The 17,416-nt window shown below is 34.9% G+C and overlaps 1 protein-coding gene across 1 annotated transcript in view; it reads right to left on the bottom strand.

Moving 5' to 3' along the window:
- Positions 1–840: 840 nt before the first annotated feature.
- The window catches only part of DYNC2H1 (dynein cytoplasmic 2 heavy chain 1), a 176,376-nt gene continuing 159,800 nt past the window's right edge, over positions 841–17,416 (bottom strand). Inside the window, exons 86-89 of the mRNA XM_080376468.1 lie at positions 14,998–15,107; positions 14,577–14,658; positions 6,167–6,283; positions 841–1,410 (exon numbers count right to left, since the gene is read on the bottom strand). Of these exons, the coding sequence (XP_080232594.1) occupies positions 1,252–1,410; positions 6,167–6,283; positions 14,577–14,658; positions 14,998–15,107 (468 nt within the window). The 3' untranslated portion in view covers positions 841–1,251. The remainder of the gene's footprint in view (positions 1,411–6,166; positions 6,284–14,576; positions 14,659–14,997; positions 15,108–17,416) is intronic.

The raw sequence follows: 17,416 nt of genomic DNA, 5'->3' as shown, positions 1-17,416 counted from the left end.
AGGGATGAACAATATAGTGGAACAGAGGAAAAGACTTCCTTCAGGATGCTAACCCGGAGGATGTGGCTAATCTTTTCTCTGCTTTCCTTCTCCCTCTCTCAAACCACCCGTGAAAAATAGCAAGCAAGTGAAATATAGCCTTAATTTAAATACTACTTTAAAATAAACATAAAATCTATACAAGATATGTCAGCCAAGACATTTATTTTGCTTTCTAAGCACACCAAGAAAGTGTTTTTATTCTTTAGGCTTTTAAAAATATCTCAATGAGGTGACTCTGTAATTGCCGTTCAAAATTAAACATTTTCAGTTCTTATGCTGAGACTTCATTATTCTTCAGTAATGATGCTTCCTGCTGGATTTTGGGTTTCCTGCTTCTTTTGGGAGTCTTAACTGCACGCCAAAGCTACAGCAGCATCCCAACATGATACATCATGAATCAGTGAAATCTAACTTGAGTATCCTGCACTAAGAATAAGACTCCAGGGGTCATTTCACATCACAGACCAAAAGCATTGTTATATCTCTTTGTTAATCACTTAACAACTGGGTGAAACCCATTTACATTTGTTTAAAGAATTGTCTATCTCCGGCATTTATGTGCACATTCTTACTGGAATTCAGTACAGTTTCATAAAATTTTTTTGTCAGTAACTTCTAGATAACAGCCGTGATGGTAGTCTATCTGAACTTGTAACTCCACATTAAGTTTATGAAGCTCCTATTATTGAAAAGAAATACAAAGAAATATGATTACAAGTAAGACATCATTAAAACAGGCTGAAATATTTATCATGATTTTTATATTCAAGTAAAACATTCAATTTCAATTACAACAAGTAAGTTTTATCATTTTATTTTATTAAGTAATAGAGGCATAAGAACAACAGTTCAAAAAGGATAACGAAACTAACCGATTAAAGAAAAAGCACCGACTTTGATTTTATATTCAATATTTATGGGCAAAACAGAAGAGATTTCAGCAATTTTGAGAAAGAAATACAGCACTTTACAATCTAAAGCAACAGTTTGCTGAATAGTGCCATGTTAACTTTTACAATATCCCACAAAGATACTATGAAGGTCTATTCAAATAGAATTAATTTTATATATCTTAAAAAAATAAATGGGAATTTATAAACTGTTTTTTTTAAAAACGTTTAAGGAAAGAATCTAAAGTTTTCTTTTAATAAGAAACAACCGAGATGTTGAAATGGTTAACTTCAAGAGTTAATTTAATGCAGTTTCAAGTTACTGATTTTTTAAAAATAAAGCAGCACCACATTGGATCCACTGGTCTTGGTTTCCTCCACAAGGTACATCAATATTTGTCACCACACGATCTCTCTCCATGCTAGCGTAGACTGGTAACGATATGCATTCCTCTGGAGAATATGGACCATATGCGCTCTGCCAATAAACAAGTACTTCGTTATCACTTAAACAGAAAATGAAGCATGAGGAAGGAATAATCTCCAGTGATACGGTATCTGAAGGTAGATCCTAAGACACAGTTTAGACACTGCATGCTTGAACAGGTAACTCTTGGCCCAGGCTACAAAGAAGACGGATTACTAACAAAGCAGACTTCAGAAAATTTGTTATATTACTGCATAACTAAGCCTCTACTTTTTCCCTCCAGTTTGTTAAACTGAAAACACAAGACACTATATAATAGGGGTGATCCTATGAACTACACACCAAAACCTTCATTCAGCTAACCCCCCCCAAAACTACATGTCAAAAGCTTCTGCAAACCAGGGGCAAGGGAAGTGCTGAACAGTTCCCAGAGAGGAGAAGTGACCTGTACCGCAGGGGCAGGCTGGAGCCCTGGGGCAGGCAGTGCTCAGCACGCCCTGCTGCCGCATCTCCTCCATCCCTGCCGCACGACCCTGCTGCTCCTCCTGTGCAGCAGCCCCAGCTGCAACCTGCGTCTGGGATACTGGCAAGTGGGGTACTGCAGGAACCACGCCAAAGAAAAAAATCTTACTCCACACTTACCAGGCTACTTTATGGATTTAAACAGTGATTTCTAACGTAGGTGACTCCAAATATTAAAATTGTTCTCTGATACAGAGAAAGCTACTATACCGTACATTAGAGCCTCACAGCCCCCCCCCTTAATGCAGGATATTAAGAGGAACTCAGCATTAACCACAATTTAGTTAGACCAGGACTTAAAAAGCCCCAGTTCCCTAATACTTCCCATATACTTCTAGCACTTCAAGACATGCAATCATATGTAAAAAGCTATATTATTAGCAAACAAATAAGTAGGTTTGATGACTTTTTGATTTTTTTTTTTTTTTTAATTATTGTTTTTATATGCCTTTTATACTAATACTGATCACAGTCCCAACTGGGTTTCTTTGCCCCTTCTGGAAAACAGGACATTTCCATTAAGTGCTTAAATAGGAAATTCTCAAGTTAACTTTAAGCATTCAGATTTGAACTGAGTGCTTTGAACTTTCAGCTGGATTAATTTAGTTTGTATTTTTCTACACATGTACCTTTCTACTGCACAGTATTAGCAGTACTACTACTACAAATTACAATTGCATTGTAAACGCTGCTCAGGGAAGGCCCTTGGTTGGAACCATGGTTTTACCTCTCAGTCCGTATCCTGATGGGCAAGCAATGCTCTAGCCTGAGAACAGTAATCGCTCCTCTCTGTACTACAGTGTGTGCCTTGGACGTAGCTCCCTTCTAGGGCTTTGCACAGGGCATTGTCCCTATGTATGGCTATAGAACTGAGCTCAGACTCAGTCTAGACTTCTTAGAGCAGGTAATTTGGGTTTCAACCCATGATGTATTTATTTAGTGTAAATAATTTGGGGTTTGATTCAATTGATTTATTTTAAGCAAGTTTTCTGTCACACTCAAAATATCCCTTTCTCTCAAGAGGAAAATGTCAGAAGATTTTCATGAAACAAGTAACAAACCAGCTCACTTGTCAGAAAGGAATTTGAAACAAAAACAGGGGTCTTTTTAATGCAAATCACATCAAATGTGAGTTAGGGAAGCTTCAATATTAGAAAATAACTGAAAACAGGAAAAAGGGAACATGCAAACAATAACTGTTTCAAGCACTTTGCCTTGTAATATCAAGTGTAAGCCATTTCTGAAGAATTTTGTTGTTCCTTTTGAAAATCAGCTTCCCATGTCTTTTGACCATCACTGTTTAAATCCTTGCAGAAGGCCTGTGCACTCTACAAGTTGTATAGAACAACTTAATAATCACAAGTATGTCATCAGAACTCAGCTGTTCTCAGAAGGATTATATTTATTATCCCTTGGTTAACCCTACTGAAGAAGACAAAATGCTGGCCAATCTGTAAGGGAACTGTCAGTCAGAGAATTTAAGTTTTGCCAAAGCTGAGAGGCCAAAAGTTGGTCAGTTTGCTTTCAAGGACCTCTTTTTACACCTTTTTGGGTCAAATTAGCTGTTCTCACATCTTTCCCAACCCCACTGATGCTTTAAGGAATCACATTATTTCAGGGTTAAAACCATTCTGTGGAAGTCTTTTTGAACCACAAATCCTTATGTCCTTGGCTTGCGTACTGTCCAAAAACTCTCTTTGCCTAGACTGCCTCGCACACAGCTCCACCCCCCTTAGTGACATCCTTCACAGCTTGGGATCTATCAGTGGATCAAAACTGTAAAGGATCTTCACAGGTTAATGAGAATAAGCATCATGTTAGTAGCTCAAAATACTCCAATTTGAGCACTGCAGCATTTTGAGGGGGTTCTCAGAGAAATCCTGTAGGCTAGGATTTTTTGGGTTGGTTTCCCCCTGCACGCACACACAGACACATAGACAGACAGACACACACATAAGAATTCATTTTATTTTACTTTGGTTGAAAATGACGTCAAAGCATTGCATTATAAATATACAGATTTCTGCTCACTAGATTTCCTAAGAGATATTTGTGGGGAAAAGAAAACAAATTAAAAACCTGAGAATCATAAGATAATATCTTCTACTTGATGCACTCTTCTCCTAAGGAGAGGAGAATGAGATAAGGGAAGTGCATAATGTCCCGACTCTGCCTTGCTTTCTGAGTACAGCGTTTGATTTTGGTCAATTTTTACAGTGAAGCTCATAGCAAAACAACTTAAGAGCAGAAAAATTCAGAAATGCTCTCCTTAGAGATAATATATATTTTAAATCTGGGCAGCTGACAAGTTTTAGTTTGCATTTGAAAATAATTATATTTTTTCCAACACAAAGATTTCAGTTGCTATTCATTTCAAATATGAAGTTAATTGGAAGAAGTTTAATTCCCTGATCATTGAACTATCTCACTTCTATGTTTTATAAAGCTCTCTGCTGATGTCACATATAACTTGCGGATCTTACCTTTGAAATGTGAAGAACATAGACTCATTCAGAAAAAACGCTTAAGAATCTGTTTTGTCTCTAACACATGATGAATGTTTTTCAGGGCGAAGAGAGGATTACTTAGCAGTCCTGATTTTCAGTGTGTGTAAGATAAGCAGTTGGTGCTACCATGTAAAACTGTGTATATTACCATCCTTCCCCCCCACCACTGAGTCTATATATTAAAGATGTTTGGCAATTCAGTGTTTATCACATGCATCACTTTTCAAGTAAACTAGAAATTATTTCTCTGAACAAAACAAATCTTGTAAAATACTAAAGAGCTGGAAAAAATCTCACTGGTCAACTTTGTAATACATTTTGCAGTGGTTTGGTGGTGGGGTTTATTTATTTATTTATTTGCAGTATTTTCTTAACTATCAAAGCTGGGAGCAGTAGTACAGATGCCAGCTAGTATTTACTTGGGTGTTCAAAGCCTTAATCTTGACCACTATACTCCTAATGCTGCACTGTAATATAATGCTATACTTCCAGTGCTACAAATAAAAATGGGGGGGGGGGGGGGGGGGAGTGATACAGTAGTGTGTTAGCAATCCTTGCACAACATCTATCACAATATACCACAGATCTCATGATTGCCATAATTCATTATAATAAATAAACTCAATTCTAACTGAAATTTCAACTACTTGGGTCCAGTGAACATTTTAACATTCTTCGAACCAAATCTAGCCTTCTCAAAAGAACTCTGCAGAGTTCTCTAGGTTGCCAAATCACAAACTCCTCCGATTAATAAATTCATTTTCTTGATGAGTTAATGTCTACAGGACAGGATAAAAGGTGACATTATTTTTCATTTTTTATATACTGATAATTTGAGATTTATTGTGATAAAGAAGTGGGGAAAACTGCATCCACACCTGTTTCTCATTGTCTACATTTACACTTGATTTTTGGTGTAAAATCTGTATGTGGGGGGGTTTCTCACCTGTCTGTCGCAGAGTTAGAGGTCTAGGCTTTCTCTAGAGCCACATCTAGACAGACATTTATCCCAGTTACCTTATGATGGGGTGGACTTCCTGAGATGCCTATCTTTTACTGAGACCAAAGAAGGAGCTAAGGCAACTAAGTCATACCAGGTAAAACTTTTAGACAGCTAAATTTAGATGAGATGAACTCTACCATAACCTTTCTTTTAGCTATAAGACTGTAAGCATATGAATTTGTAATTCATACGCACTCTTGGATAAGTTCTATGCAACTTTTTCCTTTATTTTTCAGAGATTGCTATTATAATTTGAGAGAGAAGCCGTAAGAACTTGTACTGTTCAGATTACTTCACTTTCATCTTACATAGTTCTGCAAGCATTGGCATTTTTTTAAATTAGTGTAAGTAGGGGAAAGGCCTCCTTTGTGTACAGATCACATTATGTTTGCTATCCTTTTATTGCTGTTGCATTTAAATTTAATGTTTAAAATGTGAAAAAAATATATTCTAGGAAGAAACTCCCAAACTCATGTATACATTTACTAAATAAACTTTTGAAAATACGTTAATGTTTTTTAAAAGACAGGGAAGGAAAAGTATGAGTGAAATAAAGCCCTTGTTTTAATCTAAACAATAGTAGCTAACAAATATTGAGAAAATGATAGTAAGTTTGTTTTGCATAAAAGTAGTAACTGCTTTTCCTATTAAAGACAGGGGTTTTTATTTTGAAACGAGGAGGAAAACAGGTCAGCAATATCATACTGAAATGCTACTACACAGAAAAAGGCAAATTAAGGGTCTTGAAAGTTTAGGGCTTTTAATAATTTAGTACCTGTGGAATCCAGGCCATGTAACAAGGGAGAACAGATGACACACTGGGAGAATCATGCAGATTTTCTGAAAGTCGATTTCCATCAAAACTGCAACCTTCCAGTTGTAAGCCACTGATCTGCCATGGAAATATAAAATATTCAAACATATATAACAGACTTGAAATGTCAGTAATGATTACACTATGCTTTAATAAACACTGATCCTTTTACTGGGACCAAATTTTTAAATAACAGGAAACTAATTATTGTAATGTTCTGTGTGAGAATAGGAAACATGATTTAAAAGCAAGATCTGGACCATGATTCAATGTGAACTTCCTCTGATTTGGATTCACATTATTTTAACTGTTAGAGAAAAATACCTGTAAATGTCATCATTTATGAAACTGCAGTTGCCTGGTGTTAGACTAATGGAAATACAATAGCAACAGCCAAGTACACAATCATTACAATGTCAGAAGAGAACAATCACTGAAATAAGCATGACTTTCTGCTTGGAAGTCTCAGCACAGCTTTCAAAGAATGGAATGCACGATTACACAGCTTCTGCAGTGGCAAACAAAATATATTGAAATAATATGAAAGAAGATTTTATTTAACATAACTCAAGACTTCTTACCTAAACTATTGTTTGGAAACATTAAATAAGAATCCCATATGCTTCTATATGTAACTACACAATGCTTATATGTAACGTGGTTTAAGTGCTTTTTTTTTAATTAAGTACTTTCAGCCTCAGAAATCAACATTCCCTTTTTTTCTTCACTGAAGATCTGCATATATTAATGACAATGATATCTGTTCTGGATTTCTTCCAAGTAAAATTTTCAGTATCTGTTATCATTTTATTTTCCCAGTACAAATAATTACAGTTTGCCAGTATAAATAATAATAACGATAATAATAGTCAGTTTGGCCTGCTGCAGTGAGAACTTCAATTTCAGCAATAATAAAACTGAACTCAGTAATAACTTTCATGCACCTTTTCAAAAGGCTAAATCTTAAGCTGGAGAAGATGTCTAACAAGTTACAATCTGCAAATCACGTGCCTGTTATATTATCATACTAAAGCCCTGAATTAAACACCTAATAACAACCTAGGCTTTCACCAAACACAATGTTCATAAAGCAGCACTGGAACTAGGAAATGCAATGCTGTTGGAAACTGGATGAGTGACCACAAAACCAAAATGGAGAAAAGTACCATTTTCAAATACATTTTCTCTTGCAAGAAATTTCTAAAAGTGTACTAAATTTTAAAAAGTGGTTAAAGTATGATGTTACAATGAAGACTGGTATCATAGAAGATGTAATGGAAATAAATTGTTCTAGGTAATTACAGTATTCTAAAATTATTTATTTGACAAGAAAAGTTGCAATTAAGCAGTAACACAAGGGGGGTTACTGTCATGCTTGAAAAGCAATGCTTTCTTCCAAAGTGTTGAGGTCTTTTTGTTAATACTCTACTAACTGTATAGTAGCTAAGTTTACATTTTGCATTTTTATTAACTAATTATTCCTTTGATTGTAGACAGGCATTGCAATCTTCAAAAATTTGCTTCTCTGAAGTCATATTTCTGTTCTTACCCTGAGCTGAGGACTCTTAAAATGTGCAAGATGCGTATATACGTGTCCTAACATGAAAAAAAGGTTATAAAAGATTGCATTTTAAAAAGCTACAGAAAACAGCTGTGTTTCTCCTTGAACAGACAATGACCAGAGAAGTGGCAACATTCTTCAAAGCAATATGTGCTCCATACAGACTAGGACTCACAGTAGAGCCTCCAAAACTGTGGATAACCTGAACCAAAATAACCCAAAATGGAAAGCTTAGAGTGGTATAACTTTAACTTCCACAAATGTTTATAACAAGGCCTCAGTGAAATGAATAGATTAAATTTTTCAGACTTTTGATTTGGAACTGCAGAAACTTTTTTTCTGCTTCAACCTCTTGTCAAAAGCTTAAGGTCTTTTCCTCATTATGAAAGTGTGACACTCCTCTCCCTACTCCTATTCCTTCTCCTGCCAAGTTTATTGTGATCTTTCCTTTAAATCTTCCCTAAGATTTTCAGGTCTGTTGCTTTTCAGGTACAGTGTTGACATTTGGTATTTTATAGTGTTTCTTTTCAAACTCAAAATCTCTCCACATAAAGATATCTTGGAAAAAGATGGCTTTATCTAGTAAAAGAGAAGTTTGTGTGTCAGTCTTTAATGACAGCCTATACATATTCCAGTGCTACTTCTTCTGTCTTGCAAGAACAAAGAATATGAAGAAAAAAATCATAAAAGGCACAAAAGGAACAAAGTCTTACTAATGATTATACTGAGGCTTCCCCACACACTCCTTCCTACTGCTCTCTGTTGTTAACATTGATACTTAAGACCTCAATTTATTATGTGCACAGGTCCTATATTACACTTTACCTCACTACACTTTTGATTGAATGCTTTCAAAGCTCTTACTTATCCCTATCACACAAATATTAGAAAGATTAATCTCATGTTCTTCTTTCTGCCTTTCCTGCACTCTACAGGGATTTTGCTATGGAGTTTAGTTTGATAAATATGAGAGTTTGGCAAAGTTATTAAGGGAAGCCTGGTCTGATGAAAAGGTTTTAAATTTTATTGTTAGGGTGTTCAAAGGCCATCTTGAACATCTCTAAAAGAAGTGAGTTGCTATTGAAAAACATCTTTTTACTGCACCCACATTTCTTCTTTTGATAATGGTAGTTCCTTTGACATTATAGTTATGTAAAATAAGAACATCTGATCTTCTGGAAAACTTCAACCAATCACAGAAACTCCTTTAAAGATGAAGACCAAAATTTTTACTTTGATTCAGTATTGAAAGACACTGAAAAAAATAAAACACCAGAACAATGTACTTTCAGATACTGCTTGGCTGAGTACTCCCACAGCCATGTTCTCATTTCTCTGACAAACAGTGTAAAGAAATTACAACTAATACGAAGGCCACGGATTTCACAGTAACTATAATTAGCATGCATAGCATTTTTGCAACTCAGCTCAGACTAATGGCTGGAGTTAACCATGATATTTAGAAGTTTAATTCTTACAAGGTGTTTGGCATTTTGCAGCTATTGTAATAGCTTAATTTCAAAAAAGCTATTGTTACACATTACAGATTATGTTTCTTTAAAATATATTTGTAGAAAGTGTGCTGATACCATGGTCCAAAGCATCTCTGTTTCCAAAATTTCAAATTCTCTGCAATTAATTTTTCCTTACTATTTAATGTCATAATTTCCCATGATATTATATAAACTATAGCAGACTTCAGGAAGTCATATTTTCACTTCATTACCTCTACAGGCCTCCCCCATTTATTTCTTTATATTTCATGATGGAAGTATATTGTAAAAAAAGGATGCCTTATAATAGTATTTCTGTCAATTCTGTCAATTTGAATACAGTCATGCGATAAATTTTTGTTTTTCACTATTTATATTAAGCTCTACCAAAGCTCATAGCACTTACTACCCAAGAAGTTTCTTGCCATATCTGTTCCTTCCTTTCACTGTTTTCTACAATAACCGAAAATGGCACGTGAAAAGGAATGACTACCTGCTTTTGTACTAAAGTACAATCAGTGCACAAAGCGAAGAGTTCTATGTGCATATCAGTATGTGATTATATTGCAACAGCCATACATTTTCAGTACCTTTCACTAAAGCAATCTGAAGCTGTATTAAAGAAGGTGTAATTTTATACAGACTGATTCTAAATTAAATATTCGTCGCATCAGACTAGGAGAGACCTACTTCACATCATATAACTAAACTATCACCTGAATTAACACCGATAATTTAACATTGGATTTGATAACCCACCCAGATTAAGGTATATTGTTGGCCCGATTGAGAGTTCCTCTGCCTACTTTGTAGTTACATTGACAGTTCTAGCATTTCATACTTCTGATTTACAGATGATCACAGGGTATATTATTTGAAATTTTTGGCACACAGATCATTCCAACTGCCTACAATTGCTGAAGCATGATGCCATTTTTTAAAAATACAGGAAGACTGAAAAAGCATTTTCATCATACAGATCATAATGAGATTTCCACCTTCTTTTTCTTATCAGAACAAATTCTAAGCCAGGAAAAACTTCTAAAATTAAAGGTAAGAAAAAAAATATCTCAAAGAACGTGTCTTCAAAACAGTCACTAACTGACAGTGTAACTAAGAAAGTTATAAAGTATGTGGTGAATCTTAGGTGTAAATTTAATGTTCATACATATTCCTAATTGTTCCAATCCTTCAATAAAGATATTCCATTTGAATAATTAAATATCCATTGATTCAGGGACTTGAGGACAACTCTGCCATATCCAAAAAAAGTGTCTCCCAATCATGTGAGTACAGAATCAAGTCTCTCAGTGGAAATAGTCACACAAAGTGAAATAGCACCATTAGCATAAATTCAGATTGATAAACATCAGAATACCATGATCTGGTTCTTGCAGGGGATGTGAGAAATCCAATTTTAAACCTGTAGTCTGAATCATGTGAAGAAGGACTATGCAGTATCAACAAATCAAATCTTCTGACAAAAATAAATTATATTTACCGCTTCTACCAATTATTTTCTCACAAATTGATAGTTTGAAGATCTATCTTATGTAAGAAGAGGGTGACTTAGCAAAGAGAAATGGATGCAGGTTCATGCCACTTTGATAATATAATCTGAAAACTGGAAGTCACCAAGGAGGGGGAAAACAGTGGGATTGGGTATATCTCAGTGTGTATTATAGACAAAGATGTATGATCGGGTAGGTTCTAAGCTGAAACATGATATATCATAATGAAAAGAAAATTTCCAAGGGAACTCAAAAACCTGTGACATACAGAAGTTATGTCTATGCATATATACTATTAACTAAATACATCAATAGATGCATACACAATAGGATGGCAAGAAACATTTTACATTTTTTTTATTTATCATATTCTGCACACATCCGAAATGGAAACGGTTCTACTTTCATTTATGAACTGAATTTTTAAATGGGAAAAAGTTCTTAGTAGCCTTATCTGTAGACAGAAGTATGTTCAGCGAGGAAGTTACAGTTAAGCATAAGGCTGAGATACACGTCACACTTGTAGTGGCCCAGTTCACTGAGGATTGTATGTACTTAACTGGATTACGTGCAACCTAAGCCAGCAAAAGCAGACTTTTTTGCTACCACTTTCCACCTTTGTTTTACAACATCCTGTAGTGATCATACTTTGTTTTCTTCTATTTTACTCCTATGTAAGATTTTCTGTTCATGGATTAGACTTTCTATAAAAGAGATCTTCTTATAAGCACTGGTGCTTTTACACAATGATGACATAATCCTTAAGCAAGTATATAACTGGTGTTCTTCATAATAGCACTATATAATCTTAACATATTACTTGCATATATTCTGGAAAATCTTTAAATAACTCTTTCCCTGAGCCCTACAGCTCCATGACACCTGTTTATTTAAACTTCCAAAATGTGAGAGGTTTTAAAAAAAACAAAACCTTTTCCCTTTGGGTAATTGAGCAAAACTACTATGGCAGGACCATACCAATTGTAGATTTCCTCCTGTCAGTGGAGAAAGACAGGTAACTCCTGAAAGCTCTTTAATGATGATTAGATGTTGAAATTAAATGAATAAGTATGTAAAGATGTTGTAACCTCTCATGAAAACTGTATAAATTACCTGCCTTTTTCACTGAAAACTTCAGAGCTAGTTTGTCTGGTGCAAACCAGCTAGCTCCCCTATGTTGCACAAAATAAATACCTTTGCTGCTTAAAGCCAACAATTGGTCTCTGAGCAGTTACTTTGTGCCCTTTTGGCATCATTAACTCATTTTTACTCATTTAAGATCTGAATTGGTGCATGCCTTTCTTCATTGACAAAATGAGGCTGGTAAACTCCAGTTTCTAATTTGGGTATCTGAAGTCAAGTGGGATAAAACAGGGTCTCAGCTATCTCACCACAGAATGTGTTTAAGGAGTTATCTATTCTGCTGATTGATTATTTTTTTTTGAGCCCCCTCTCAAAATAGCTTTTCATTCTATAAGATTAGCCTGAATTCTTGAAACTGAACATACAATATTAACCTTACCAGTATTAAAATTCATATTGTTCATGTGAACCAAGCTTAACGTGAAATCCAGAGGATCTTTATCAAACAAGACATATTTTAGACGATGATTTTTCTGAATCACTGACATTTTTATGCTCTAGTTACAGTCCATGTGGTATTTAGCTTTACTAATGTGAAAGTTTCTCCCCCGTTCTCCATGAGCATGAGGAAGAAATCATGGAAAGGAATATAAATATTCAGCATGGCAAAGCATTCTACAGCCTTTCTGTACATCAAAGATTTAAAGGAGCAGGGAAGATGCTGATGAATACTTACTAATGCAGAATCACTGAATATTGTTTTTACTGAGGAAAGGATAATATTCAAATCAGGTGAGTAAACTTGTCAGGATTCTCACCTTTTGTTAAAAATAACCACTCACCTAACTGCTTCTACTACTCCTGTGGCAGAGAATAAATATACTTTTCAAACAAAATTGCCCTTTTAATTTTGATTCCTCTTGGAACATAGGACTCATTCTTGTGAAGTAATAGAGAATATGTTAACTTTTGGCCTACATATAACAGCGAGTGCTAACTAATATTACCAAAAGTTACCACATAAATTTGCACATAACAAAGAATTGTAAGTTTCAATACACCTAACTGGAGTGTTGTTATAAAACTCTTTCCTCTAATTACCCTTTGTTTCTTTAGTTTCCAAGCAGCTATTTCAGTCTAGCAACTGTAAAATATTGTAATATTTTTTAGCACATGACAGTACCTACATGATATTATTCATGCATGAAGTTCAGGTATTTCACATTAACTTCTGACATTTTTCAAAGACAGTAGGATGGCTTTGAAGAAGTCCAGGCTTCTAGGATCTGCAGCTGATAGTTAGCCTGCTAGAATGAGTGGTTTGAGATGTGAAACTCAATTTTGGCTCACTGCTATGGACATAGAATTCTTGGCTGAATTTGGAACCTCAGAACATATGATTTACAGGCTCCAAGGTTTTTATCATATCTCAGGTTTAACCCAGGGAATCAAAGTGCCCTGAAAGTCCCTTGGTTTATTTATCTCCAGGTTCTAGACTCCCATCTGCTTGTCGTTAAATGAAGTAGGCAACCATTACTCTTATTTAAATATAAAGATTGAATAATTTTTTAAATTATATTCTCTAGCTCCAACATGAATTAATTCAACAAAGTTCAAAAGACTGTATTGTGTAAAGGTCAGATTGGATTATTACAGTTCTCTTGTCTGGCTTTACAATCTATTAATATTTTAGAAATATGAATTCTTACACATTCTCTATTAATAATTTTAGATAGTGTCAGCAGCCAACCCAGAACCCTAGTAAATCCCACAGCCTTGTGTCTGCCTGCGTTATCAGCCTAGAGAAGGTGCCATGCCACTTGCTTTCCCGTTTCTAGGCTGGCAATCTTTCTGCTTTAGCTGCACATCAGTATACAGTTGCATGGGGAGTGCCCTGCATTATTCACCCCTGTTTCTCTAAGAATGCAGTCTGAAGTGCCCCGCTCTGTGCTGAGCACAGCGCTGTGAGCTGTGCAGTATCATCATGGGACCAACGTACCTGTTGAAAGGCATAAGCATAGAGAACTTACTTTGCGAATTCCCTACAAAATTAAGTATGAAAAGGCTGCAAAGAGATCTGGATTCAGCCAAAGTGGCAGTGCCAACTGAAATGTTAAGAAGCTAAACGAAACCATTTGAAGATTTATTTCTACTTTGCTGTCTAAGCACTCATTAGTTACTTTATGGCTGCTGGCTGTAGCCCTAAGTGCCTATTAAAAAATTGTTAGGTCTTTAGCATATCAAAAGCTAGTCATAGTATAGTTTACTTTGGCTTGTTTACTTGTTAGAAGTCTCTTTTCAGAGAGAAATTTTCTCACAAATACTAACACATGGCATTAGACTTACAGATTTACATGTGTATTTCCTCTTGCTACACGCCACAAGTCTTTCTGAACTACTTTCTGGACAACAGTTAGATATTAACTAATCAAATTGCAGCTTCACTTTTTATCTAAGAGGTGGTTGAAGAGAATGGAGCAAGAATAATTTTAAATAAGCACTATGACTAGGGAGGGGTAAAAAGATAACTGCTTTCCTTCTCCCATTTCTGTGGAATTTTTGCACTATTGTTTTTGTAGCTATATACCATTAATCAGCCTTTATATCTCAGGTACGCCGATGTATTTATAGCTCAGTTTTCCATAATGCTTATGGACAGATGACTTGGACTGTACTTATAAAACATCCTCGTAAGATTCTAGTAAAACATCCTAGTAAAATACCTTAACTTGGAGTTTGCCTTCCTCTATTCGCCCTTTCCATGATGCTGTAAATTTAAGGCTGTCCACTGAACAGATCATTACTCTGCAAGGGAAACATACACACAGTTTATCTTAGAGACATATAACAGCAGGAAATGAAAAACAAAACCAAAGCCAATGTATTTTCAATGTGCACCATATCATACTAAGTCTTACTTTGAAGAAGTATAAATTTTAAATTTCATCTATTAAAAAAATAATAATCAGCATTTAAACAAGTAACTCACAGCTATTCTACTTCAGTGCAAGTAATAAAAATGAGATGACTAATGACAGCAATTGACATAATTTGTCAAATCGTGTCCTGAAAATGAAATAACCATCTTCATGCATAGGGAACAATGGCATATTAGCACAAATAGGTAGATTATTTTTCTCTCACCTTGCAGTCTCCTGGCGTAAGGCATTGAGAAATGTGTCTGGATGAAATAGCTCTGAAAGGTCAAGGGTGTCTGACAACAGTTTCTGGTTTTCAGCTTTTTCTACCCAGTCCTAAAAGAGGGGAAAAAAAAAAAAAAAAAAAAAAAAAAAAGAAGAAGAAGAAATAAACCAACCAAAGAATCTTGGAGTTCTTGCCTGATTTTTCAACATTTTGAGATAATGTGGGTTTTTTAATTATTATGATTAATGAAAAAAATGTTTGTGTAAATATACTGTAAAAGATTAGTATTAATTTCAACTATTTCAAACTGGTCAACAGAAAATAAACACCATATAAAAGTATAAAAAACCCCAGCAGTTTGTGTGCAATGTGACGCATCCATTCTAAATAACATCTGTTCCATTCTTTGTACGGTGCAGCTCACTTTGTACCATGGAACTTTTATCAAGTTTCTAACATTCTGTTGCAACAGTTTCCTTTACTAACAGGAAAGTTTATGTTTCCCAGCAAAATGGTTGTCATTACTGTCTTTGCTTTACCAAGTTCAGGCAAATAACTGCATTCCTTCTGAGTATGTTTTAAGATCATTCTTTTATGTAACCCGCATATTAAATTCATGAAACACTTGACTTTCAATCTGCAGTAAGAGTTTTTATAAGTACTTATCAACAATTGTTTTTTTTTTAAAATACCTCTTAGTATTACGTTGATGCTGTCATTTTTAGTGCATTAGTTTGAGACATGAATTCACAGAATTTCTGATAAAAACTGGCCTCTGTTATATTTGGTAATAAATGAAACTGATAGAGGTTGGGAGAATAGCCGGCCTCAATTATCCTCACAGAACACATGCCCCAACCTACTTCTTACACCTTGTCTTACATGTAGCTATGAAGCCTGTTACTAGGAGTAGCAAGCTTGGACTTTCCTATCAACACAACACATTATGTGCCAACATGAGAAGCGAGACACACCTTGCACCATGTGTCTTAAGTAATGAAATCTGAGTTTGATACTCAAAAACACTAACAAACTCAGACTAAGGAATTTATTATTTTCCAACAAGTTATTTAGGTAACTGAGTGGTTATGTGACAGTTCACACTTAGAACCCTTTGTTTTGAAACTTTCATACTGCACTTCTGTGGTAAAATTTCTTGACACAGTATAGTCACAATCTTGACTATGGTACTGTCTTATAAACATTAAATTACTGTACAACCTACTTTATAAGTAGTTGCAAGGCATATGCTTCTGCACAGAAAGATTAGCATTAAATACTACACCAGAAAATAATCAGAGACTAAGATTCTACAAGCTATCACTAAACAGAGAAAGACAAATCATGCTCCTTTCTAAATACCAACTACTAGAAGAATATTAAATTACTCTAGTCACGGAATAAAAAACCTTGGAAGCTACACTCTCATTAAACAAAGCACCTGCCAGACATCCATATCTGTTTAAAAAGTACTTTACTGTATTCTTTGAACTGCTGACAGAGCAATAATTCCATAAGAAGCATCTTGAAAGTGACAAAATTATCCAAGATACAAGCAATTATCACTCAGTTTATTTTATTTTATTTCATCAGTGTGTCAGACATATCTCCACAATGTTTCCACCATGTTCAAACATTTAATGGGTGACCTTTCTATCTGCCACATCACGGATTATGAGCCCTCAACCCAAATGATTATGAATCAGTTAGGAGATCTTTGCTTTCCATTTTCATTAGGAAAATGTACATAGTTAATGACTCTTGTCTGCATGATTCTTTCAATGATTTTATGTAACAATCTCTTTTATCATATAGCAGTAACTGCATCCTGGTTAGGACATATTTTATACATTATTTTGTGTAATAAAAGTAGACACAATCATTTCAACTTGTATTTAATGTAATTATTCCATTGCTGTCATCAAATAAACTTTTAATGTAGCTGCTAAAGAGAAACACTGTCAGGAACACAGATGCTTATATTCCACCCAATTAAAAGACCAGTATGGGTGATACTAATTCTGAACTCATATAGTTAAGCAGCACTAAGAAATACACAATAACAAAAACTATCATTAGATCACAGAAGCAAAGTTTGTAATTGCTTGCACTGCTCTACATCAAGCTGAAGACATAGCTCATTCACAACTGTTTAATAAATACTTTCAGAAATAAATGCAATAAAAATGATCATAAAATGTATTTTACAACAGAAGTGTAAAAACTATTATTATGCTTATTCTCTTTTTCATCTTATATGATGCAAGTTAGTGAAGCACTCTCTCAAAAGACGAGACCACTCTATTAACTGGATCATTTGTCACTAGTACATTCATTGCCACTGCCATAATGCTTGGAAGAGATCAGATCTTGAAGGGAAGGAAGTTTAAGGTAAGCTGTAGAAAGATGGGAGTGAGGT

This window comes from Falco punctatus, assembly GCF_963210335.1.
Source record: "Falco punctatus genome assembly, chromosome: 2".
Classification (NCBI taxonomy): domain Eukaryota; kingdom Metazoa; phylum Chordata; class Aves; order Falconiformes; family Falconidae; genus Falco; species Falco punctatus.
Note: the sequence above shows the minus strand (reverse complement) of the source record. Positions and strands in the feature narration are given on the sequence as shown.